This window comes from Microcebus murinus, chromosome 10 (genome assembly GCF_040939455.1).
Source record: "Microcebus murinus isolate Inina chromosome 10, M.murinus_Inina_mat1.0, whole genome shotgun sequence".
In the NCBI taxonomy this organism is placed as follows: Eukaryota; Metazoa; Chordata; class Mammalia; order Primates; family Cheirogaleidae; genus Microcebus; species Microcebus murinus.
In genome coordinates, this window is record NC_134113.1 from 101,404,799 (window position 1) to 101,431,373 (window position 26,575).

General features: G+C 43.7%; 1 protein-coding gene across 6 annotated transcripts in view; it reads left to right on the forward strand.

The window, feature by feature from the left end:
* Positions 1-1,735: 1,735 nt before the first annotated feature.
* Positions 1,736-26,575, forward strand: part of RAD52 (RAD52 DNA repair protein) — a 35,343-nt gene continuing 10,503 nt past the window's right edge. Inside the window, exons 1-8 of one of the 6 annotated variants that reach the window (XM_076007820.1) lie at positions 1,736-1,829; positions 14,580-14,666; positions 15,107-15,205; positions 17,040-17,141; positions 17,959-18,052; positions 18,226-18,293; positions 20,159-20,277; positions 21,141-21,216. In XM_076007820.1, coding sequence (XP_075863935.1) covers positions 15,125-15,205; positions 17,040-17,141; positions 17,959-18,052; positions 18,226-18,293; positions 20,159-20,277; positions 21,141-21,216 — 540 coding nt within the window. In that variant the 5' untranslated portion in view covers positions 1,736-1,829; positions 14,580-14,666; positions 15,107-15,124. Of the gene's footprint in view, positions 1,830-9,314; positions 11,666-14,579; positions 14,667-15,106; positions 15,206-17,039; positions 17,142-17,958; positions 18,053-18,225; positions 18,294-20,158; positions 20,278-21,140; positions 21,217-26,575 lie in introns of those variants that run through there. The other 5 variants (XM_076007821.1, XM_076007822.1, XM_076007823.1 and 2 more) reach the window with 5 other exon arrangements.

Sequence of the window (26,575 nt, forward strand, 5' to 3'; positions counted from 1 at the left end):
TTTCCTGGTGTTTGCTTATTCTCTCTTTCTGGAATGCCTGTTGGTCAGATGTTGGGCTTCCTTGATTGAAGTTTTCATTTTTCTTATTGAGTTGTTTGAACTTTTTTTTTGAGACAGAGTCTCACTTTGTTGCCCAGGCTAGAGTGAGCGCCGTGGCATCAGCCTAGCTCACAGCAACCTCAAACTCCTGGGCTCAAGCGATCCTGCTGCCTCAGCCTCCCAAGTAGCTGGGACTACAGGCATGTGCCACCATGCCGGCTAATTTTTTCTATGTATATATTAGTTGGCCAATTAATTTCTTTCTATTTATAGTAGAGACGGGGCCTCGCTCTTGCTCAGGCTAGTTTTGAACTCCTGACCTCGAGCAATCCGCCTGCCTCGGCCTCCCAGAGTGCTAGGATTACAGGCGTGAGCCACCGGCGCCAGGCCTGAACTTTTTAATATATGAACTCTTTCATCATGTATGATAATATTTGTCTTTCTCTTTACTTTTACAGTTTTGGGATTTTTTTTACTTACAGAAGTTTAAAAAGTTTTATGTGGGTAGTTACATTTATCTTTCACTTTATAACTTATTTCTCAACTTGTATACTTAGAAGGTCATTTTCCATTCAGAGATTGGATATTCATCTATATATATTTTACTTTGTTTTATGTATATCTGTGTGTTTAAAATTTCACCTTTGAATTTTACTGTAACTTATTTTGGTGTATATTTTAATAAGGAATCTTTTCCCCAAAATAATTAATTGTCCCGGCACCCTTTTGAAAATAAACATTCCTTTCTTCGTTGATTTGAAATACCACCTCTACCAAATAATAAGTTTATACACTGGGTCTAACTGGAGAATTTTACTCAGGTTTCCAAGGCGTTACTGGGAGGAGTGAGTAGTCATAGGGACCCTGGAGTCATTTACTGTCTAGATAATGAACCGTCTCGTTCTAAAGGTCTTCTTGAAACAAACAATTTGAAAACATAAGAAAATGATTTTGTTGGAGTTCTCAGTATTTAATTTGGGGTTGTGATGTTTTAAACTTTTAAATCCATTTATTGAGCATTGCTAACAGAATGTGTAATTGCCACCCAGTTCAAGGGACAGTTAGTTCCAGGGGACATTCTAAAGACCTGCCCGCCCCTGTCGCCACTTACTCATTTCCCTCCGGTCCTCGCAAAGGTAAGGTAAGACGCCAACCGTGATGTGTGGATGCGTGCAGTAGTGGAAGAGGGGGCTTCGTGAACATGTGTCCACACTGCCTCGGTGCAATCTATGAAGGGCTCTCGTAACCGTTCTTACTAAGATTTATAAGCATTATCCTCCGCTCCCCGCACTATCCCAAGTGTTCGTGGGTGGCTATCGGGTGAGTCCTGCCCGGGATCCTAACAGGGTACTGGGCATGCGTAGGATGCCGCGAGAGCATTGGGCCCCAGAGGCTTTAGTTGAAGCTGTGGCCCAAAGAGAGCCAGCCAGGGCCGCTGCGGGGCAGCGAAGCCCCGGGCGGCCACAGACCGAGGCGCAGGGTAGGGAAGTTGGCTGCACAAGGGGCGGAGAAAGCGGCTCAGAACTTGGAAGTCCGCTTCGCCCGTCCAGCTTGCTTTACGGCTTCCGATTGCTTTGCGGCTCTTCTTGCTTTTCGACTTGATTTACGGCTCCACCTCCTGCCCTCCCCCACACCTTCAAATTAGTGCTGTGGGTTAGGACCTTCTTCCCAGGGCCCCTTGCGTTTCTTTCCCAGTCGCCCCTGCGCGGTCTCTAGCTAAGCCCCCTTGCGCGTTTTCAAAGCTCTGATCGAGCTCGCTCCTTGCGTGCACCGCGCGCTGCCTGAGGCGCGTAAGTGGGCGGGGAGGACGGGTCCCCGTTGGGGTGGCTGGGCCGGGGGTGTTGGAGCGCGGGACAGCTCAGATTTGAGTCTAGATTTGGGCGGCAGCTGAGCTTTTCCTGCAGGTCTGGGCTTGGAGGTGTTGCGCCCGGAGCCCGAGCGGCGCGGGGGTCGGGCGGGGCTTCCGGGGGCGGCTGGCGGCGCGCCCGGCTCGCGGGGGAAGGCGGCGCCGGGCTGCGCGCCGTTTGTGGGCGGCGGCGACAGGCTGAAGCTCCTGTGGGTGGCTCCGTGGGTTGGAAATTGTGGGTGTGGTTGGGAAGGAATGATAAATTTAAAAGGAATTTAACGCCCAGTTTAGCCACATATTCAGCTTTTCTACACCTTGTTTTGAAAAAAATTGGGAGATAATACACAATTAAATTCACTCTTTTAAAGTGTATGACCAGTGGTTTTCAATGTATTCATGAGTTTGTGCATCCGCCACCATTAGCTAGTTACAGGACATTTTCGTCAATATTTCATCACCTTCAAACCCTGAAACCCATTAGCAGACACCCGTTATTTTCCCCTACACCCAGCACCACTAGTTTACTTCTTTCTTTTCTGAGATTTACTGTTCTCGGAACCGAACTTATTTCATATAAGTAGAGTCGTACAATATCTGTCCTTTTGTGTCTGGCTTATTTCACTTCGTGTAATGTTTTCAAGGTTCGTCCATCCATGTTGTAGCAAGTAACAAAACTTCATTTTTTAAAATGACTGAATTGTATGGTTATACCACATTTTATTTCTCCATTAGTTGATGGACATTGATGGCTTTCCAGACCTTTTGAGGTCTATTCCTCCACGGAACTTGCAATATGAGGCACAAACATTTGAAAACCAAGTTCTTAGAAACCAGCATTTGACTCAGGGATTACCTCAGGTATTTCAGTGGCCTCAGGTCTGGTATCTTTTAGGAGAGTTTGTCTTTTCTAAAGTCTTTTATTCTCAGTTCAGCACCTACCGAACAGTACCGTTAATTGTAGTGGTAACAGACAAATGTTTGTGTGAAGATCTCAGGGAGGCAGAAACTATGAGTTACTGTTGTTTTGTAATGTATGCCAAGACCTGTTATAATAAAAACTGAGTGTAGTTGGAGATGAGTGTATGAAAAATGTAATTCACCTAACTTTTAGAGATTTTCACCTAAAAAAAAAAAACTACAGTCAGTCCTCATTATTCATGGACTCTGTACTTGCAAATTTGCCTACTTGCTGAAATTTATTTTTTTTATTTTTTATTTATTTATTTTTTGAGACAGAGTCTCACTTTGTTGCCCAGGCTAGAGTGAATGCTGTGGCATCATCCTTGCTCACAGCAACCTCAATCTCCTGGGCTCAAGCAATCCTCCTACCTCAGCCTCCCGAGTAGCTGGGACTACAGGCATGCACCACCATGCACAGCTAATTTTTTGTATATATATTTTTAGTTGGTCAATTAATTTCTTTCTATTTTTAGTAGAGATGGGGTCTTGCTCAGGCTAGTTTTGAACTCCTGACCTCGAGCAATCTGCCTGTCTCAGCCTCCTAGAGTGCTAGGATTACAGGCATGAGCCACCACTCCCGGCCTGAAATTTATTTGTAACCCCCAAATCCTGGCTCCTTGAGTTTCCCAATGTATGAGTTCCCATTTGACTATGCGTTACCACCTTGTTTCAGCTCTCAAATTGTTCATAAGCCTCCTTTTGGCTGAATACTTAGTGCCATGTTTTTCATATTTTTGTGTTCTTTGTTAGAGATTTTGGTATTTAAAATGGCCTCCAAGCATAGTGCTGAAGTGCTGTCTAGCGTTCCTAAATGTGAGAAGGCAGTGACGTGCCTCACAAAGATAAGCTGCAGAAGCTTTGTTCAGGCGTTCTGTCAGCTGTGAGTTAAGTGTTAATGAATCAACAATATATATTAAGTAAGATATCTTTAAATGGGGCACACATAAAACAGGTTAGGTATTGACCTGTTGTATGGCCCTGTATTTCCCCTAGGAGCAATGGTCCAGTACTTGCTAATTCAGTGTCCATCATGGTGACTTTATAGAACATAACTGCCATTAATAATGAGAATTGACTGTATAACCGATTTTCAGGGGCAGAAAAGATAGTGTGGATATTTTTCAATCTCTGCAGCTTTTAACATATTTTTCACTCAAGTCATTTATTTTTAGTATTGTACTGGCAGTTCTGAAGTAGAGAGAAGCTATTAAAAAAATAAGGCTAAAATTCCCTTCATGCTATGTGCTGGGTGGGGACTATGTTAAACGCTCGGAATTCAGTGATTAGTGTACAGCCTTTCTGTTCTCAAATGGCTGATTGTGGTAGTGCAGCTGAGAAGTGATCATAGTGTGATACATGCTTTGAAGTATGTCTAAAATGTTATGGGAGCACAGGATTAATTCTTTTTAGAATGTGGTGAGATGCATAAGGTTTTAAAGAGAAATGACATATTGAGATTTCTTTTAACTTGAAAATATTTTTTCCTACTCTGTGGCTAAAAATATTTTTAAAGTATCACAAACATTACAGCAATATGTACAGAAATGAAAATAAAAGAAACTTGCTAGCCGGGCATGGTGGCACATGCCTGTAGTCCCAGCTACTTGGGAGGCTGAGGCAGGAGGATCGCTTGAGCCCAGGAGTTTGAGGTTGCTGTGAGCTAGGATGACGCCACGGCACTCACTCTAGCCTGGACAACAAAGTGAGACTCTGTCTCAAAAAAAAAAAAAAAAAAAAAAAAAAAAGAAACTTGCTGTTTAATCCTGCTCATCCAGCTATTCTTTTTTTTTTTTTTTTTGAGACAGAGTCTCACTCTGTTGCCCAGGCTAGAGTGAGTGCCATGGCGTCAGCCTAGCTCACAGCAACCTCAATCTCCTGGGCTCAAGCGATCCTCCTGCCTCAGCCTCACGAGTAGCTGGGACTACAGGCATGCGCCACCATGCCTGGCTAATTTTTTCTGTATATGTTAGTTGGCCAATTAATTTGTTTCTATTTATAGTAGAGACAGCGTCTCACTCTTGCTCAAGCTGGTTTCAAACTCCTGACCTTGAGCAATCCGTCCACCTTGGCCTCCCAGAGTGCTAGGATTACAGGCCTGAGCCACTGCACCCAGCCCATCCAGCTATTCTTGATCTTCACAATCAGAATATTGCCCATCACTGGGTCTTGTCAAATCTGCCCCCTGTAATACATATCCAGAGTCCGTTCTTTCTCTGTGTTTCCATTGCCTTAGTTAAGTCTTTATCATTTCCCATCTGAGTTGTTGTAATGTAGACTCCTAAATGATCGCTCCCTCAGTTATTAAGCGTCAACAAAGAGCTTTCTGAGGCAGAAATACAATCTTATTCTCAGCTTAAAATTTTACAGTACTTTCACATAGCTTACAAAATAAAAGTTTCAAGCTTTTTAGAGTGGCTCACAAAACCCTTGGTGATCATGCCCTGTTCTGTCTTTAATAAAGATGAGGCCGGGCTTGGTGGCTCACGCCTGTAATCCTAGCTCTCTGGGAGGCCGAGGCGGGTGGATTGTTTGAGCTCAGGAGTTCGAAACCAACCTGAGCAAGATCGAGACCCCGTCTCTACTATAAATAGAAAAAAATTAATTGGCCAACTAATATGTATAGAAAAAGATTAGCCGGGCATGGTGGCGCATGCCTGTAGTCCCAGCTACTCGGGAGGCTGAGGCAGGAGGATCACTTGATCCCAGGAGTTTGAGGTTGCTGTGAGCTAGGCTGACGCCATGGCACTCACTGTAGCCTGGGCAACAAAGTGAGACTCTGTCTCAAAAATAAATAAATAAATATAAATAAATAAAGATGAGAAGAGAGGGTCAGGTGCAGTGGCTTATGCCTGTAATCCCAGCACTTAAAGGCCAAGGTGGGAGGATCGCTTGAGGCCAGGAGTTTGAGACCAGCCTGGGCAATGTAAAGAGACCTCATTTCTAAAAATAAAAAAAAAAATTAGGCGTGGTGGCGCATACCCATAGTCCCAGCTATTTGGGAGGCTGAGGTGGGAGGATCACTTGAGGCAGCCCAGGAGTTCAAGGTCATAGTGAGCTATGATTGCATCACTGTACTCCATTCCAGCCTGGGTGACAGAGTAAGTCCCTGTCTCTTAAAAAAAAAAAGGATGAGAAGAGGTAGGCCGGGTGCGGTGACTCACGCCTGTAATCCTAGCACACTGGGAGGCCAAGGCGGGCAGATTGCTCGAGGTGAGGAGTTCGAAACCAGCCTGAGCAAGAGCGAGGCCCCATCTCTACTATAAATAGAAAGAAATTAATTGGCCAACTAATATAGATAGAAAAAATTAGCCGGGCATGGTGGTGCATGCCTGTAGTCCCAGCTACTCGTGAGGCTGAGGCAGGAGGATCGCTTGAGCCCAGGAGTTTGAGGTTGAAAAAAAAAGGATGAGAAGTGATAATATGAAAGAGGAAAATGTACCTGATTTAACATGCCTCATTTCCTCTGACTCCTTTCTTCCTCCCTCCACATATAATTAGAAATGCTTTTAGGTGATAAGGAAATTGAGGAAAATAAAAGCATTTTTGTCAGTCTTGTTTACCTTCATAATATCTCAGATTCATTCATTTATTGCTTTTAGCCACTGTCTTAGTCCAAGCTCTTTCCCTCCTACCCACTATAAGTCTTTTTTGGTTGTGTTTTTATTTCTCCTGGGAAAATGCCTATCAGAAGAATTCTGGGTTCATATGACAGATGTATGTTTATTTTCTAAAGAAATCATCAGACTTATTTCCCCAAATTAGAAAACTAGAAAGCTTCTAGAGGAAAATATAGAAAAATATCTTTATGACCTGGAGGTACACAGAGGTTTCTTGGACAGAATTCAGAAAACAATAACCACTAAAAAAAAAAAAAATAAATTTGATTACATCAAAAATCAAAAATTTAAACTTCTTATCATAGACAACTCTAAGAAAATGAAGAGGCAAGCACAGACACCTATCTGATGAAGGACTGATATTAGAGATATATTAAGAATCAGTAAGGTTCAAGGCCTGGGTTTCATCCTCTGCTGCTCCACTTTCTGGCCCTGTGGAGGCCAGTCTTTAGAGTCCTTCCTTTTTCATGACGGGTAGCATGTGTTAGCAGCATGTGTTAGTAGCTAATTGGTTTTATCAGCCTGTTTCCTGCGAACAGTGTATGAGAGTTCCAGTTGCCTTGCCAACTTCTGGTGTTGTCAGTGTTTTTATTTTTAGTCATTCTGGGGGTACATAGTGATATGTCATTACGGTTTCAATTTAGCCCGTTTACTAATGATGCTGAGCACTTTTTCCTGGACTCACTGACATGTCTTCCTTTGTGAAGCGCCTCCTCAAATCTTTTGTCCACTATAAATTGGGTTGTCTTTTTATTATTGAATTGTAGGAGTTCTTTCTGTATCCTTTTTATATCCTGGGTATCAGTCCTTTGTGGTTGCCTATTCATTTTCTTAAACTTGTCTGATGAATAGACAATTTTGATGTAGTCAATTTATCATATTTTTCTTTTATAGTGATTGCTTTCTGACTTATAACAAATCTTGGCTACCTCTGAGTTATGCAGGTAATATTTTATATTTTCTTCTAGAAGTTTTATAGTTTTAGTTTTATGTTTAGGCCTATGATCTATCTCTAGGTTTTGTGAATGGTGTGAGGTATAACTCAATATTAAATCTTTTTTTTTTTTTGAGACAGAGTCTCGCTTTGTTGCCCAGGCTAGAGTGAGTGCCGTGGCATCAGCCTAGCTCACAGCAACCTCAAACTCCTGGGCTCAAGCAATCCTTCTGCCTCAGCCTCCTGAGTAGCTGGGACTACAGGCATGTGCCACCATGCCTGGCTGATTTTTCTCTCTCTATATATTTTAGTTGTCTAGATAATTTCTTTCTATTTTTAGTAGAGACGGGGTCTCGCTCTTGCTCAGGCTGGTCTTGAACTCCTGACCTTGAGTGGTCCACCCACCTCGTCTTCCCAGAGTGTTAGGATTACAGGTGTGAGCCACTGCACCTGGCTAATATTTTCTATATATATTAGTTGGCCAATTAATTTCTTTCTATTTATAGTAGAGATGGGGTCTCGCTCTTGCTCAGGCTGGTTTCGAACTCCTCACCTCGAGCAATCCGCCCGCCTTGGCCTCCCAGAGTGCTAGGAGTACAGGTGTGAGCCACTGCACCTGGCCAGTACCACATTATTTTAATTCCCATGGTTTTATGATAAGTCTTGGAGTCATGTAGTGTAAGCCCTCCAATCTTGTTGTTGTTTTTCAAGATTGATTTGGATATTCTAGATCCTCTGCATTTCCATATAAATATTAGAATCAGTTTACCAGTTTCTATAGACAAGTCTGGTGGGATTATGATTGGAATTGCATTGAAGCTATACATCAATTTGGAAAGAAATGGTATCTTAACTGTATTGCGTCTTCAAATATGTGAACATGGCACATCTCCCTTTTTATTTAGGTCTTCTTTTTATACGGTTTTATTGTTTTCAGTGTCGAAGTCTTATATGTCTTTTGTTAAATTTATTCCTAGGTATGTTTTTTACCTATATTATAAAATGGAGCTGTAATTTGTATCATTCATTACTCTATATATAATGTGTCATTTTTGTCTAGCTGCTTTCAGAATTTTTCTCCTTATCTTTGGTTTTCAGCACTTTGCCTCTGGTATGTCTAGGTGTAATTATCTTTTTATTTATCCAGCTTGAGGTTTATGGAACTTCTTAAATCTGTAAATCTATCTCATCCAATTTGGGTAATTTGGAGCCATTATTTTAAAAAATATTCTGTCCCAGTCCAGGCACAGTGACTCACACCTGTAATCCTAGCACTCTGGGAGGCTGAGGTGGAAGGATCACTTGAGGCCAGAAGTTTGAGGTTGCCGTGAGCTATGATGATGCCACTGCACTCTACCCCTTCAACAAAGTGAGACACTGTCTCAAAAAAAACAAAAAAACTGTCCCATTTCCTTTCACCTCTTCTTCTGGGACTTCAATAACATGTATGTTAGGCATTTTGAAATTATCCCACAGGGTCCTGCACCTCTTTCATTATTTTCAATTTTTTTTTTTTTTTTTTTTATCTCTAATTGTCTATTTCGTGAACAGGATTGTCAGTTTGGGATGATTTATGAGATTCCTTGTTAAAGAGAGGTCCTGGTTTTTGTAAGGGTAATAAAGTATGGTTTCTAATTTTACTAGAAAGTTTTTTTGGGAGATGGTTGTATATCCTTTGACTTAAGTTTTCTTTTGTCTAGTAGGAACCTAAATTGCCTCCTCTTTTGCCCTTCACAGCACAGTTTTTTTTTTTCTTTTGTTCAGGCTGGTTTTGAAATCCTGACCTCGAGCAATCCACCCGCCTTGGCCTCCCAGAGTGCTAGGATGACAGGTGTGAGCCACCGCGCCTGGCCATAGCACAGTTTTTTTTTTTTTTTGAGACAGAGTCTCGCTTTGTTGCCCAGGCTAGAGTGAGTGCCATGGCGTCAGCCTAGCTCACAGCAACCTCAAACTCCTGGGCTCAAGCAATCCTCCTGCCTCAGCCTCCCGAGTAGCTGGGACTACAGGCATGGGCCACCATGCCCGGCTAATTTTTTCTATATATATTAGTTGGCCAATTAATTTCTTTCTGTTTATAGTAGAGATGGGGTCTCGCTCTTGCTCAGGCTGGTTTCGAACTCCTGACCTTGAGCAATCCGCCCGCCTCGGCCTCCCAGAGTGCTAGGATTACAGGCGTGAGCCACCGCGCCCGGCCTAGCACAGTTTTTGAAGCATACCTTTCTGTTCCTTTTTGTTCTCTTCTCCCCAGAAACTTTCTAAGACTGCCTCATCAAGTTCTGTGTGTGCTTAAATGTAGGCCCTCCTTGCCCCCACCCCCACAATCTGTCAAGAGCTTTGTCAGGGTTTTCATACTTAATGTGGGGTTTCTTTTTCAGGGAGTGACTTAGTTCCATCTGAGTGTTTTCATCTTCTTCTTTCTTCTATGTGCTTCCCTTCCCACCTGGATCCCACCTTGCTCTCCTTAAAGAGTTGGGATAAGAGTTTGAAAAATATCTCCACCAGAAAGTGATGTTTGTTTTTATACTTACAGGTAATTTGAAGCTTGTAGTATTTTCAGTCTTCTAATTATGTTGAAGATATGGAATGTTTTGTGGTTTTCTTTGTTCCTCTTTTTGGTTTGTATAGTTTTCAGAGGATGTGTTAGGATGTTTGAATTTATGTAGCTGCCAAAACCTTGGCTATCTAGGAAGTCTTTCCTAACATTTTATTTTGAAAGATTTGAAGCCTTCAGGAAAATTGTCCCATCAATGCCTGCATATCCTTTGCCTAGATTCATAAGTTTGTCACTTTTGTTTTATCTGTTTCTCTTCTTCTCTTTACCCACATGTGTGTGCACATACACAATCTTTATCAGTTGAACGGATTGAGAGTAAGCTGCAGAAAACATGGTGCTTCACTCCAGTACTTTATCATATATCTCGTATTAAGGTCATTCTCTTAACTGTGATACAAGTACCACACTTAGTAAGTTTAACACTGATACAATACTCTCATCTTATATCTAGTCCTTCATCAGATTTCTCCCTATGTCTTAATAATGTCCTTTATAGCAGCAGTCCCCAACCTTTTTGGCAGCAGGGACTGGTTTCATGGATGACAATTTTTCCATGGTTGGGGTGGGTGGGGCTCAGGCGGTGGTACAGGGCTGGGCCATGGATCGGGCTTGGGCACCAGAGCTTTATAGATTTTTCCCCTGATCTGAAATTTCATCAGGGACCACACAGTGTAGTTAGTTGTCTTATCTCTTTAGTCTCCTTTAATATAGAAGAGTTCACAAGCCCTTCTGTTTATTTTTTGAGATGTTGGACATTTTCGAAGAGTAGAGGCCAATTGCCTTGCAGATTTGAACTTATTTCCTCAGGATTCGATTGGTGGGAATACTCCTGAGTGACGCTGTGACCTCAGAGCGTCAGTCAGGAAGCACGTGATGTGGCTGTCATTGTTGGCATTAAGTGTGATTACTTGATTAAGGTGGTGTCTGCCAGATTTCTCTATTGTAAAGTTATCTTTTGCCCCTCTCCACTTTTTACCCCCAAGTGCAAGTAGTTTATTTGGAGATGACCCTAGGACAATTGGTAGAGGACAGGGAAAGCGTGACGGGAAAGGACAGGCAGTCAACAGAGTGTGAGTCATCCAGCCAGCCACCAAGGTTAGGTAGCCAAACCTAATTCCCCTGGGGAACTTTGGAGCCAATGTAGAGCTCATGGCTTGGTGGCACCCCAAAGAAGGGGTAAGAAATCTGGGGTGTTTAAATGCTAGCTCCTGTCAGTCACTCTGTAAAAGCTGATCCCAGGGAACATTAGTTGTCTGGCACTTCCCACTTGCCATGAGCAGGTGCAAAATAGGCTCTGAGTAGCAACAAAGGCTCTCAGGGAGAGAGATCAGATGTTGGCGCTTGGAAGTCAGGCCAGGGTGTGGTGCCGTGGTGAGAGCTGATGGGGTAACTGGCAGGGCAGCTCTAGTGTCTGCTATACATGGTACCCCAGAACCTAGAGCTTGAGGCAAAATCCTTTTTTCAGGAAGTGCAATTTCAGAAGCAGAGGTGAGGGAATGGGAGTTAGGGGAGAAGGAAGGTTAAGTCTTAAGGTTAAGAAGGAAGTTCAAGGGTGTACTTCCAAGTTGGCCACCCCTTGGTATAAGTCCAGTTGCAAGCAATCTCCTAAGCTGTCTCCCGGGAGGACGTGTAAAGTACTGCATTCCAGGACAGCCAATCCAAGGGAAGGAAGGAGCAGGACGTACTCCTCAGCTTCTGCGTCTCATTGGAGAAAGGTTTGTCTCATGTTAACTCCTCCAAGCTTCTAGGTTGTGCGTGTGTGAGCCTCAGGTGGGTCGCACCTCAGAGGCAAGAGGCAAGCCCAGGTGGGAGGGTTAAGCAGACAGTGCCAGCAGAAAGGGAGGGCGGTGTAGTTGGTGAGAACCCAGGTGTATTTTGTCAGCCCAGTGACACCTGGGGTGGAAAAGTGGCCAAGGGCCTCAGGGACAGGCAAAGCCAAGAAGCTATGAGGTGTTGCGTAAGATATGCCTGTTGCATTTGGATTCCACCTTTGTTTAACAAATATGCACACGCGTGCACACATATACAAACACAATCACGTATATAAAAATATAACAGCTGTATCTTGGTGGTGGGACCCAGCTGATTTTATGTCCTCCCATACTCTCTGATATATGTTTAAAGCTTTCTACAATAAAGGTATTTTCATTTTATAATGGGAAATGGTTGTGGACAGGTTTGGAAAGGGAGAACAGTATGCATCTTTTTTAAAGTAGAAGAGCAAAAAAAAAAAAAAAAAAAGATTTCATGCTTACCTTATGGGCAAAGACAAGATTGTCCTTTTCTTCAATGAATGTTAGATCTTTTTTTTTTTTTTTTTTGAGACAGAGTCTCGCTTTGTTGCCCAGGCTAGAGTGAGTGCCGTGGCGTCAGCCTAGCTCACAGCAACCTCACACTCTTGGGCTCAAGCAATCCTCCTGCCTCAGCCTCCCAAGTAGCTGGGACTACAGGCATGCGCCACCATGCCCGGCTAATTTTTTCTATATATATTAGTTGGCCAATTAATTTATTTTTAGTACAGACAAGGTCTCACTCTTGCTCAGGCTGGTTACAAACTCCTGACCTCGAGCAGTCCTCCTGCCTCGTCCTCCCAGAGAGCTAGGATTACAGGCGTGAGCCACCACGCCCAGCCTTAGATCTTTTATTCTTTTTTATTTTTTTTTTTATTTTTCATGTAACAGACATTTGTAAGGATCTTTTAAAATATTGTTTACAGGCTGGGCGCGGTCGCTCACGCCTGTAATCCTAGCACTCTGGGAGGCCGAGGCGGGCGGATAGCTCGAGGTCAGGAGTTCGAAACCAGCCTGAGCAACAGCGAGACCCCCGGTTCTACTATAAATAGAAATAAATTAATTGGCCAACTAATATATATATATATAGAAAAAAAAATTAGCCGGGCATGGTTGTGCATGCCTGTAGTCCCAGCTACTTGGGAGGCTGAGGCAGTCGCTTTTAATTTGTTGATTTAACAATTTTAGACATTAATTGACTAACCTAGTTTAGGCCACTATCCTACTTTTTAGTACTAGATTATAAATTAATTTATCAATCTTAGCTGAACTGTAATGTTTTATGATCATTTAAATGATTTTCTGCATTTTCATCGTAATCTATGTAAGAAAATTAACATGACATAAGCAATAACATTTAGTTAGTACTTAATGTGCGCCAGGCACTATTCTATGCTCTTTCACTATGCTCTTTCATGAAGTATCACATTTCATCTTTACAGCAGCCCTAGGAAGTGCAGGTACTATTGTTACCTCCATTTTCTAGATGCAGAAATGTCATTTAGAGAGATTATGTGAATTCCCCTTGGTCAAGTGTCTAGCAGGTGACCGGAGTTCAAAACGTCTAGAACTTGAAGTTACATTACCTGGCAGGACCCCTGGGGGTGTGTCCTAAGACCCTCAGTGATGCCTCCCTCTATGTACACTATGTTTTTCAATCTCACAGCCCAGAGGGCTACTAAGTGGCTAATGGGCAATGGCATCTACAGCATGGAGATGCTGGACAAAGGGTGCATGTTCCAGGTGGGATGAAGTGGGATGGTACGCGATTTCATCATGCTACTCAGAATGGCACACAATTTAAAACTTAATTATTTATTTCTGGAATCTTCCATTTAAGATTTTCAGACCATGGTTGACCGGGGGTGTTGAAGCTGTGGAAAGCAAGGAAATGAAGCCAGGGGTCAGGGGGAACTCCTGTGATGCTGTGGGGGTACTGTACCACTTGACAGTCATGGATTCGTGCTTCTGTTAGCAAATAATCCAGAGATTGTAACATGTAAATTTGCTGAGGCACAACTTTGAGGCTGTTCGTTGACAGGTGTAGGGTATTCTGGGGGTGGGCAGGCAGGATGATTTTCTGAGGTAATTGTATTTTCTAGTGGATTATGAGTTTGCGCAGTCGCAGTCTGGTGTGGGGCTCTCAGACCCCCCGGGCTTCTGACGGCGCAGATCACTGGTCTCACCCCAGAGGGTCTGGCTCATGGGTGGAGGCTGGGGCCTGAGAATTTGCATTTCTGACCAGTTCATGGGTGAGGCTGATGCTGCTGGCTCAGGAGCCGGACTGGTTTGATGCTGTGCCTCTCCTTCCTGAATGTTTGGGCTCTTCCCATCCCCGTCAGTCTTCTCCCTCCACTAGTGTGTTAGCGCCTCAAGAGCAGCTCAGTTATTGGGGTTTCTATTTCTTTTTTGCCCCCAAAATGAGCAGAGCCATGTTGTCTGTTGTAGTAGGTGGTAATAAGTTGGGTTTCTTTACGCTTTAAAACAGACTCACTTGATTTTTCTTTGTCTCCCTCAGCTATACTGAGGTATGGCTGACAAATAAAAATTGTATATATTTAAGGTGCACAATGTGATAATTTGATACATATATATATACATTGTGAAATGATTACCACAATCAGGCTAATTAATATACCCGTCACCTCACACAAAGGGTAAAAGTTACCCTTTTAACTAGTGTAGGTTGAGTGGCCTTTATTTGAAATGCTTGGGACTAGAAGTATTTTAGACTTCAGATTTTGGAAGGTTTGCACATACATAATGAGATATCTTGGGGATGAGACCTAAATCTAAACACGAAACTCACTTATGTTTCACACCCTCCTTACACACACAGCCTGTAGGCAACTGTATTTTTCCCTTGGGAGGCTGAGCAGATCGTGCCGTGCGCCTGCAATTTCACTCTGCCGCCACACGAGATCAGGTACGGAATTTTCCACCTGTGGCATCATGCCGGTGCTCAAAACATTTCTGATGCTGGAGCATTTTGGACTTTGGATTTTTAGATTGGAGATGCTCTACCTGTAGTAAGTAGATTGTCTGCTTTCCCATAAAGAACATTTTTGTAATCTTGATTTTTCAATTATAAACCTAATATGTTCTTATTGTAAACATCACCTTTGACAGCACCACCACTATAGCAAAAATGTTGACAGAAAGTATCAGCAGACCCTAAAGGGTTTTCGGCAGCTTGGTAGATCCTGGCTGACCACTGAGGAACTTCGTGCTTGATTGAAGTAGTGTTTAGAGTTACATGAATTAAGTAACTCATAGGATATTACATAAGGGTGCTTTTTAGTAGAGGCTTTTGTGTTTTCCCATTGGCCTTCTTTGAAATCTTTTTTTAAAATTTCATTTATACAGAGGCCAAGTGGAATTGACATGTCTGGGGCTGAGGAAGCGATCTTCGGAGCCAGTGACCGCCGTCCTGTTGGTGGCAGCCCTGTGCTATGCTTCGGACAGGTAACGTGTAGTTCCTTCACAGGAGAGGACAAAGTTGAGTGAGAAAAGTTACAACAAGATTAGCTGGAGAGCATCATCAAGCATGTCATTGACTGGATTTTCTTTAGATGCAATATTTTGGTGGTCTTTGGTGAACTCTGACAGCATTTTAGAACTTAAGCATCAAAAGACTGATAGTACTGGGAGTTACATTTGGATTTAAATTTATTTTTGGATAGATAACATATTCATATGCTATTGAATTCAAAATGAGAGAAAGACTGTATGTGACAAGTCTCCCTATCCCCTTTGAATCCTTGTGTCTGTGCCAGCCAGGCCTCTTTCTTGGGAATCCCAAGTTACCGGAGTCCTGTTCTTTGTCGAGACATTCTGTGTGTAGAAAAGTTTTTCTTGGCTGGGCGCGGTGGCTCACACCTGTAATCCTAGTACTCTGGAGGCCGAGGCAGGCGGATAGCTCGAGGTCAGGAGTTCAAAACCAGCCTGAGCAACAACGAGACCCCGTCTCTACTATGAATAGAAAGAAATTAATCAGCCAACTAATATATGTATAAAATATTAGCCAGGCATGGTGGCTCGTGCCTGTAGTCCCAGCTACTCGGGAGGCTGAGGCAGGAGGATTGCTTGAGCCCAGGAGTTTGAGGTTGCTGTGAGCTAGGCTGACGCCACGGCACTCACTCTAGCCTGGGCAACAAAGCGAGATTCTGTCTCAAAAAAAAAAAAAGAAAAAAGAAAAGTTTTTCTTGCTCTATCTTTGTCTATACCAGAGATTCGTTTGTGAGAATTACCTCATTTAAATGGGACCAGGGAACAAAACCAAAGCCAGCAAGTAGGAGTATAGTTCCATATGTGTGGGATGGAAATTGTTGAATTGGAGAAGAAGGTATAAAACTTGGGAGAGGACAAGTGGAATCAAGACTTCCTATCATGTTTTCTCTTTTTTTCTTCTTCTTCTTTTTTTAGAGACAGGGTCTCACTCTGTTGCCCAGGCTAGGGTACAGTGTCGTCATCATGGTTCATTGCAGCCTTGTACTCCTGGGGTCAGGCAATCCTCCTGCCTCAGCCAGGACTACAGGTGTGTGCCAACATGCCTGGCTAAGTTTTAAATTTTTTTTATAGAGAAGGGATCTCACAGTGTTGCCCAGGCTTATCTGGAACTACTGGCTTCAAGTGATCACCCCTCATCGGCCTCCCAAAATGCTGGGATTATAGGTGTGAGTCACCATGTCTGGCCTGGCTTGAGAAAATTATAAAATTTTATAAGGATGTAGCAATAGCTAAGGTGGTTGTCCTCAAAATGTGGTTCTTACATCCCTAGAGAATCACAAGATCCTTCAGCATCCATGAGGTCAAAGTTATTTTCATAATAATGCTAAGATAGTGTTTGCCTTTTTCACACTCAGCCTCTCAAGTGTGAATGGTGGAGCTTTCCAGAGACTGTACAACATGATGATATCATTGCTCTGATGCTCAATGCAGTGTGTGTCTTAAAGGGTTCTCAGTTTTAATTCCTAATACCATGGATGTAACCAAGATAAATAAAATCTCTTGGGGTCCTCAATAAGAGTGTAAAGAGCTGGGCATGGTGGCACGAGCCTGTAGTCCCACCACTCTGAGAGGCTGAGGCAGGAGGATCACTTGAGCTCAGGAGTTTGAGGTTGCAGTGAGCTACGATGATGCCACTGCTCTCTAGTCTGGTGACAGAGGGAGACAGAGTCTCCCCGGCAAAGAAAAAAAAAAAAAAAGAGCATAAAAGGGTCCTGAGACCAAAAAGTTGGAGACGTGGCGATGTAAGGCATGGTGGAAACGTCCATTGATTTTCCTTTCTGGACTGCAGTGCCAGTACACGGCAGAGGAATACCAGGCCATTCAGAGTGCGCTGAGGCAGAGGCTGGGCCCGGAATACATCAGTAGCCGCGTGGCTGGAGGAGGCCAGAAGGTAGGAGAGCTCTGTGCCTGGAGAGCTGGTGTCCACGTGGCGCAACTGCTCAGGTGACCTCACCAGCTCTCTCTCTGGGTCTCACGGATGCGGGAGGCCTTTGTTCACTGCAGGTGGAGGTTCCTCGTGCCTCTGGGTGGGCATGGGTCTGGCCTTCATTCTCATCAGAAGGGGCCCAGGCATCATCTTGAGGCTTAGATAACTGCCATCTTAGGGTTTTTATACCATTTAAAAAAATGTCCCTTTTGCCATTTGCTTCTTTTTATTTTTGAATTAAATAATTTTTAAGAATTTATAATGAATACATAATAATTATGCATCATTTGCTTGTAATTTTAACTTCTGTGCATGTTTTTGGTCTTCCATAAAAATATGTCAACCTTGAGATTTATACTTTTTTGGCATCTGTGAGTTTTGGAAACTGTTAGATGAATAGTTCTTTCCCCTCTTAGTCTAGTTCCTCCCCTTGGACAGACCATTAGTTCACTAGTTCTCAGTGGATCCTTCTAGAACTGCAGTCCCCAACACCTGGTCCACGGCCTGTTAGGGACTGGGCCACAGAGCTCTGCCATACCCACCCCTCCCCCTGTCTGTGGAAAAATAATTTTCCATGAAACCCGTCCCTCGTGCCAAAGAGGCTGGGACCGCTGCTCTAGAAGATCTTTGAAATAAATTCATTGAGAATTTTCCTAGAATGTTTAAGGGCAGTTTTGCCAAATAAGCAGGTAAGGAATAAACTAAGTAAATTTTGACTCACGTTTTAAGTGTGACAGGGAATTTTAACATAGCTTTTTCTTTAAAAACAATTTTTTTCTAGGTGTGTTATATTGAGGGTCACAAGGTAATTAGTCTCGCCAACGAGATGTTTGGCTACAATGGCTGGGCACACTCGGTCACACAGCAGAACGTGGGTAAGTCTGCTTCCTGGCAGTGCCAAGTGCTGTCCCCCTTCCTCGGGCACTGTCTGACTGGTGACGAGAGTACTTGGTGTCGAGGGTGTAGGCTGGTGTGTCTGGTTGGCAGCGGAGGGACGTGGGTCAGGCCGAGTCCCATCCTCGTCAGCTGATCTCTTTCCCACTGCTAGATTTTGTCGACCTCAACAACGGCAAGTTCTACGTGGGGGTCTGCGCGTTCGTGCGGGTGCAGCTGAAGGTGAGGCTGCTGGAGCAGACGCCGCCCGGAGGGAGGCTGGGGCGGGGCAGGGAGTCTCAGCTGGGTTCCTTAGGGTGGCAGTTTGCTCTTGTGCCCCCTGAAAGAATTCTGGAAAGCTGTCTTCTTGAACACTTTTGACACTTAAAAAAGTTTTCACCATATATAAAATTGTTTGCAAAAGGTATATTTTTTGGCATATTGTAAAATTCAACACTTTAAAATACAGTAAGTCCTCATTTAATGTAGTTGATACGTTTTTGGAAATTGCAACTTTAAGCAAAAACGATGTACAGCAGGTCCTCAAATGATGTCATTTGTTATAAGGTTGATTAAAAGAAATTGGCTTTGTTATACATCATTTCGTTAAAGTCAGTTTCCAAGAACCTATGGAAGATGTTGAGGCTACTGTGAATCTGCTACATCTTTTTAAAATGTACCAGTGGAAACTAAATACTATATAGGGATTAAATACTGTCATTTATTTGAAAAAATACATGAGTAAGTTATTCTTTAATCATCAGAAATTTTACATTGTTCCTTCTTTATATGAACTGAAATATATCTATTCTAGTTCCCTACTGGTTTTTATCCTAATATAGACTTATGATTGAAGGTTTCATTGATAACCTTATTATGCTTTTCTCCCTGCGTGTGTGCATGTGTATGTATAAAAATACATTTTTTGGTAAATTTTCAGTGACCTTAATGCTCTAAATATTAAAAGATTTCTTCTGGAGTGACTTATTATCACAGTTATTGTTAATACACAATTGACTGAACAATTGTGTTTATGTTGAAGAGAACACAAATAGATCAAAATTTTGATACTTAAAAAGAAAAATTGGCTGGGCGTGGTGGCTCATGCCTGTAATCCTAGCACTCTGGGAGGCCAAGGCAGGCGGATTGCTCGAGGTTAGGAGTTCGAAACCAGCCTGAGCAAGAGCGAGACCCTGTTCTACTATAAATAGAAAGAAATTAATTGGTCAACTGATATATATAGAAAAAATTAGCCGGGCATGGTGGCGCATGCCTGTAGTCCCAGCTACTTGGGAGGCGGAGGCAGGAGGATCGCTTGAGCCCAGGAGTTTGAGGTTGCCGTGAGCTAGGCTGATGCCATGGCACTCACTCTAGCCTGGGCAACAAAGCGAGACTGTCTAAAAAGAAAAATTAAAATTTTATGGAAAATGTGTATCTTAATGAAATGGATGGTGTTATTTTTTCTTTTTAGTTAGTTTATGTATCCATAATTGAACACTACTTATTTCTTGAATGAACATTGAGCATTAATTCTATTCTTGACTTCTGATTTTTATAAATAGTACAGAAAAACCCTGCACACATCAGTAAGTAGCTGAGGATGAAAAGCATTTTGTTACAGTGTTACTCATTTCTTTGAGAGCTCTCTGAGTTATTTTCTAAAAATCAAGGAATGCTTTTATTTGATTCTCTGTCAGCTAACGATTTCTGTCAGGTCCACCTTGGCTTTTGGTGAAAGCTGCGTTGGATACCACCCAACTTACGAAAGGATTGCTACCCGGTCACTGTTAGATACAATATTTCAAATGATCTCTTTGCCTGATATCCCAGAGGTTTTCATACCTTTGGGTAATACACCTTAGTGAGATCTGGGGGTTTGAAACACCTTGTATGTGAAAGTGGGCTGGGAGGGGACAATGGTCTTGACGCCGGGACCACAAGGCACATGTGCAGGCAGGTTGAGTTTGGGAAGTAGTTCTGGAAACTGATGCTCTTACAACTCTCTGTGCCTCTGGGTGACAGATGCCCGGTCTGAACACTGCTACTTGAGGGAAAGGGACACGCCTGTGGCTTTTCATGTTCGAGTCTGAACTCCTTTTCTGCCCCAGGATGGTTCATACCATGAAGACGTGGGTTATGGTGTCAGTGAGGGCCTCAAGTCCAAGGCTTTGTCTTTGGAGAAGGCGAGGAAGGAGGCAGTGACAGACGGGCTGAAGCGGGCCCTCAGGTGAGCACGGGGGCTGGAGGCTCACATGCTTCATTTTAGCTCGTTTCAGAGCAGTTTTGTGTTTTTTTTTAAAGTCAATATATTCACATGGTTCAAAAGTCTAAATAACATGGAAAGATAAATCTCACTCCTGCCCACGTCTTCATCTACCCTGTTTTTCTGCTTTGTTTTGTATTTTTCAGAGTTTATGCTTAGGTCTTCCCTTTTGGGGAGTAAGTGGTAGAGTCCTGCACCCTCTATTTAGGGCTCTCTTGCGCCCGTGCTGGGAACAGAGGGCCTCTCGGCGGCTGCAGCAGGCGGCGGCCTTTCTCCTCCGCTCTCCTGCGGTGCCCGCAGCCGCCGCCTGCCTCACACGGGTGGGGCAGAGCCAACGAAGTCACGTGGCTACACAGACATCGCTGAGAACTGAAGTGAACTGCATTTCCAGAAAATGCCTGCCTGAGTGCACTGAAACTTGCATTGCCGTACTCTGGGGAGCTCCATATATCCCAAGTGGAGAACTTTGGTCGTGGAGGACTGTGTCCTTTGTGTAGCCCGCTCTTATTTGGAAATTGGAGCAGTTCTTGGAAAAATAAATCTCTGCTCTGGAATTTGTGTGCTCCACACCGGGGGGTAGGGTTTTGTAAATGGTTCCTTAGTTTTTTCATACTCATCTCTCCTTCAGGGCAGGGATTTGCATTTGCTATTCTCAGAACCTGGAAGGAACCTGGCCATGCTCCGTAGACATTTATGGAATGCACACTAGGGTTGATTTTCCCTGCTGCTTTGAGAAGCAACTTGTACTAACATTGTAACTCTGTTCTCTGGGATTCACGTGCAAACAATTCTCAGCCCTGTCCCACTTTTTTTTCTCTTACCCTCAGGAGTTTTGGGAATGCACTTGGAAATTGTATCCTGGACAAAGACTATCTGAGGTCACTAAATAAGCTTCCACGCCAGGTATGTAGCAAGGGAGGAATAGGATGGATTGCGGGGAAGACAGTGTAGCAGATTCTCTTCTGTCATGGGTTGAGTGTTTGGAGGATGGAGAGAGAAGTGAGGACTCAGCTATTTCGAGGGTCTGGAATGTTTATTTCAGATTTTGAACGTTAGAGCTAGCAAGAACTGATCATTTTATGGACAAAGAAATTGAGTCCTGGAGAATTTGTGTCATTTGTCTCAGATATAGGCAACTGTGGCTGCGAGCGGCCCGTGAAACCTCAGAACGCGCACAGAGCTCTCCGCGGCACTGTCGTCGTTTCTTTTCCTTAGCTCTGGTGTCCTTAAGGTTTAGATGTCCGTCATTTCTGTCAGTACCTATCACATGGTCTGAGCATTTGCCTTTGGAGAATGGGCTCTGTGGTCAAGCGCCCCTGGGGTCACACTTGCCCTGTGATGGTCAGCCTGCCTGGAGGAGTGCCTGCTCTCCCCGTGGCGCCCGCTGCAGTCCCTGCTGTGCCGCCACCCAGGGCAGAATTCCCATCCTTTGCCCAAGAGATTCTTTTTCTCGTGGAGCCACTAATAGAGGTGTGTGTCTGGCATCTGCCAAAACTCTTCTCTTTAAAAAATTTTTTTCCTAGTCTGCAGTTTTTCTTTTTATATTGTAAAAAAGACATTTTTTAATGTAAATTTTTACAATTTACCATCTTAACCGTCTTTAGTGTAGGGTTGAGTAGTATTAAGATATTTGCATTGTTGTGAAACTAATGTTCAAAACCTTTTCGTCTTGCAGAACTGAAACTCTGCCTGTAAGACCAGAACTCCTCTTCTCCCTCTCCCCACCCCTCGGCAGTCACCACCCTACTTTCTGTTTCTGTGAGTTTGACTACTCTGGGTAGCTGCGATAAGTGAGTCATAGAGTTTTGTCCTTTTGTGACTGGCTTGTTTCGCCTAGTATTAATGCCCTCAGGGTTCACCCATGTGGTGATGGGTGTCGGAATGCCTCCCTTTATAAGGCTGAGTAATATCCTCGTATGCATATATCATATTTTGTTTATCTGTTTGTGGACATTTGAGTTATTTCTTCCCCTTGGCTCATGTAACTAATGCTGCTGTGAACATAGGTGTATAAATATCTCTTGGAGTTGCTGCTTTCAATTTTTTGAAATTGAATCCTAGAAGTGGGATTGCCTGGATCATATGGTAGTTCTATTTTTAATTTTTTGAGGAGTCGCTATACTGATTTCCATAGCAGTTGTACCATTTTATAATCCCACCAACAATGCACAAGAATTCAGATTTCTCCACATCCTTGTTAACATTTGCTATTTTCTGTTTTTTTAAAAAAAGTTTGGTAGTAGACATCTTAATCATCCTATTGGCTGTGAAGTGATATTTTATGGTGGTTTTGATTTGCATATCCCTAATGATTAGTGATGAGCATCTTTTCATATTCTTGTGGACCATTTGTATTTCATCTTTGGAGAAATGTCTACTCAAGTCCTTTTCCATTTTTTTTTAATTTAAATTTTATTTTAGCATATTATGGGGGTACAAGTGTTAAGGTTACTTATATTGCCCATGTCCCTCCTCCCCCCTCGAGCAAGAGCTTGAAGCATGTCTATCCCCCAAACGTTGCACTTCTTACTCGTTGTGGTTGTACATACCCATCCCTTCCTCCCCCCTCCCACACTCCCAACACCCAATAAATGTTACTCCTATATGTCCACTTAGGTGTTGATCCGTTAATACCAATTTGCTGGTGAGTACATGTGGTTTTTCCATTCTTCAGATACTTCACTTAGTAGAATGGGTTCCAGCTGTATCCAGGAATATACAAGAGGTGCTATATATCACCATTGTTTCTTAAAGCTGAGTAGTACTCCATGGTATACATATACCACATTTTATTAATCCACTCATGAATTGATGGGCACTTGCGTTGTTTCCATAGCTTTGCAATTGTGAATTGTGCTGCTATAAACATTTGAGTGCAGGTGTCTTTTTCATAAAGTGACTTTTGATATTTTGGGTAGATGCCCAGTAGTGGAATTGCTGGATCAAATGGTAGATCTACTTGTATCGCTTTGTGGTATCTCCATATTGCTTTCCACAGAGGTTGAACTAGTTTACAGTCCCACCAGCAGTGTAGGAGTGTTCCTCTCTCTCCGCATCCACTCCAGCATTTGTTGTTTGGGGACTTTTGGATAAAGGCCATTCTCACTGGAGTTAAGTGATATCTGATTGTGGTTTTGATTTGCATTTCCCTGATGATTAGAGATGTTGAACATTTTTTTGTATGTTTGTTGGCCATTATTCTGTCTTCTTTTCAGAAGTTTCTATTCATGTCCTTTGCCCATTTTTTGATAGTGTTGTTTGCTTTTTTCTTGCTGATTTTCCTGAGTTCTAAATAGATTCTAGTTATCAGCCCTTTATCAGATGTGTAGCTTGCAAAAATTTTCTCCCATTCTGTGGGTTGTCTGTTTGCTCTCTTGATAGTTTGACTGTGCAGAAGCTTTTTAATTTCATTAGGTCCTATTCATTTATTTTTATTGCTTTGTGATTGCCTTTGGGGTCTTCTTCATAAATTCTTTGCCTAGGCCAATGTCCTTGTTGGTTAGATGTATTTCCTGAAGGCAGCAGATACTTGGCTTGTTTCTTTTATCCATTAGGCCAGCCTGTGTCTCTTGAGTGGGGAGTTAAAGCCATTCACATTTATTGAGATAACTGATAGGTGGGGAAGATTTCTGTTCATTATGTTGGATTGAACATTGTTGCTTTGTTTTCTCTCTTGAGCCATTGTAGTGTCTGGGCTTTGATCTTTAGCTTTCAGTAGATTTAGATTCGTGTTTATTGTGCTGATCCGTGGGTAACACTATTTTTTTTTTTTTTTTTTTGAGACAGAGTCTCGCTTTGTTGCCCAGGCTAGAGTGAGTGCCGTAGCATCAGCCTAGCTCACAGCAACCTCAAACTCCTGGGCTCAAGAAATCCTCCTGCCTCAGCCTCCCGAGTAGCTGGGACTACGGGCATGCACCGCCGTGCCTGGCTAATTTTTTTCTATATATATTAGTTGGCCAATTAATTTCTATTTATAGTAGAGACGGGATCTTGCTCTTGCTCAGGCTGGTTTCGAACTCCTGACCTCGAGCATTCCGCCCGCCTCGGCCTCCGAGAGTGCTAGGATTACAGGCGTGAGCCACCGCACCCGGCCAGTAACACTGTTTTAAGTACTTCTTGTAGGGCTGGTCTTGTCTTGGTGAATTCCCTCAGTCTTTGCTTATCTGAGAATGTCTTTATTTCTCCTTCATATATGAAGCTTAGTTTTGCAGGGAATAAGATTCTAGGCTGGGCATTGTTTTGTTTCAGAAGAGTGAGAATGGGGCCCCAGTCTCTCCTTGCTTGTAAAGTTTCAGTAGAGAAGTCTGGTGTTATTCAAATTGGCTTTCCCTTGTATGTTACTTGCTTCTTTCGTCTTACAGCTCTTAGAAGGGCCTCTTTAGTTGATATTTTGGTCAGTCTGATGACTGCATGTCATGACATCTTCCTGTTTGCATTGAATCTCCCAGGGGTCCTCTGAGGTTCTTGAACTTGTATATCGAGATTTTGAGCAAGGCCTGCGAAATTTTCCTCTATTATATCTTCAAATAGCTTGTCCAACCCTTGAGTGTTGTCTTCTTCCCCTTCTGGTAACCCTATGACCCTCACATTAGGTTTCTTCACATAATCCCACATCTCTTATAGGCTTTGCTCTTTTCTCTTGTTTCTCTGCTCTATCTCTGTGACTGATTTATTTAATTGGAAGGTGTTATCTTCAATCTCTGAGATTCTTTCTTTTGTGTGATCTACTGTTCTTGAGGCTTTCCACTGAATTTTGTAGTTCCCTGAATTGATTCTTCATTTCCAGGAGTTCGGTTAAACTTTTCTTCATTGTATTGATTTCTTTAGTGAACTTTTGTTCCAGGTCCTGGAGGCTTTTTGTGGTTTCTTTGTGTTGGTTATTGAGTTGTTCTTGCAGGTCGTTGAATTTTCTTATGATCCACATTCGGAATCCTCCTCTTCTGTCATTTTAGTTGCCTGATTTTGGTTGGTGTCCGTTTCTAAGGGGCTGGTGCTCCTCTTTGGGGGTGTGGTTTCCGTTGGTTGTTCATATTTCCAGAGTTCCTTCGCTGATTTCTTCCCACGTTGATCAGTTGATGTTTCTTTCCTTTAGGTTTTCGTTTGGGTATTCACACACCTTGTTTAGTTTCTGAGCTGTTAGGTGGTGTCTGTGGGTGAGATTCGACCACTCCCTGTAAAATGAATCAGTAGGTGCCGTGAAAAGGCTGTGCAGGATGCCCTCCCTATCAGTAGGTGGCAGTTGCTTGGAGAAACAGGCTACGCTGTTGTTTTTGTGCCGTTATCAGCTCTTGTTCCTGTAGAGAGGCACTCTAGTGCCTCAGGTGGTGGGTGGGGCCCTGGGACTTCCAGGTGTGTCCTTTTCTCCCCCTCAGTGAGGGCTAGTCTAGGAGAGAGTCTAGGCGGAGCTGGGTTGGGTAAGCCTGCCCTCAGGCACCACCAATGCCGTTAGCAGGGGTCAAAGTTCTGTTCTCTGCTTCCAGGAAAAGCTGTCAGGGAGGGGCCGGAATGGCCCCGCTCAATCAGAGAGTCTACGTGTGGGGTGTGGCTGTCTGAGACCCGCAGTCTGGAGCGGGCCTCACTTCTTTCCACCCTCCCCAACTCCGCAGCTACTCCTGGGCCTCTGCCAGCAGGCCAGACCTCACACCACCGAGCCTCCCCTGGCTGTGATGCCGGCGGGGAGGTTCCCTGGGCAGGAACGCCACCTGGGCTGGGCTCATGGCCTCCCTATGGGAGTAGAGTTGCCCTCTAGGACGCTGATCTGACCCCGAAGGCACACACACCTCAGTAGGCTGTTCACATATATCCCTTCTGTGCCCCGGGCAATTCGAGACCTGGGTGCACGGGATCTGGTCTGCAGGTCTGACCTCTGGGCCCCAGACTTCAAACTATATCCCCACCAGGGAGAGGAGTTCCGGTCCCAATTCACCCACAGGGAGTCCAAGCTGTGTCTATGTCTCTCAGCCTCAAGGTCTGCCCCATTCTCCTGGGATCACCGTGCCAGCAGCACCTGGGAGAGCTGGCGGGTAGGGAGCTCACTGTCTGAGTTCCCCTTAGTCAGCTGTAGGGCCCCGAAAGAGAAGGTCCCACTCCCTGGAGGTGCCTCCAGCTGGTGGCTATATTGTCTCTCTGGGCAGCCACGGGTAGGGTGGGCGGAGGGGAGAGTGAGGCAATATGGCGCCTGCCGCGCGGCTCGGGTCTGTGCACACGGAGGTGCCCCAAGGGAGTTTGGAGCCTGGTGCCGCGTCTGCTACAGGCTTACCAC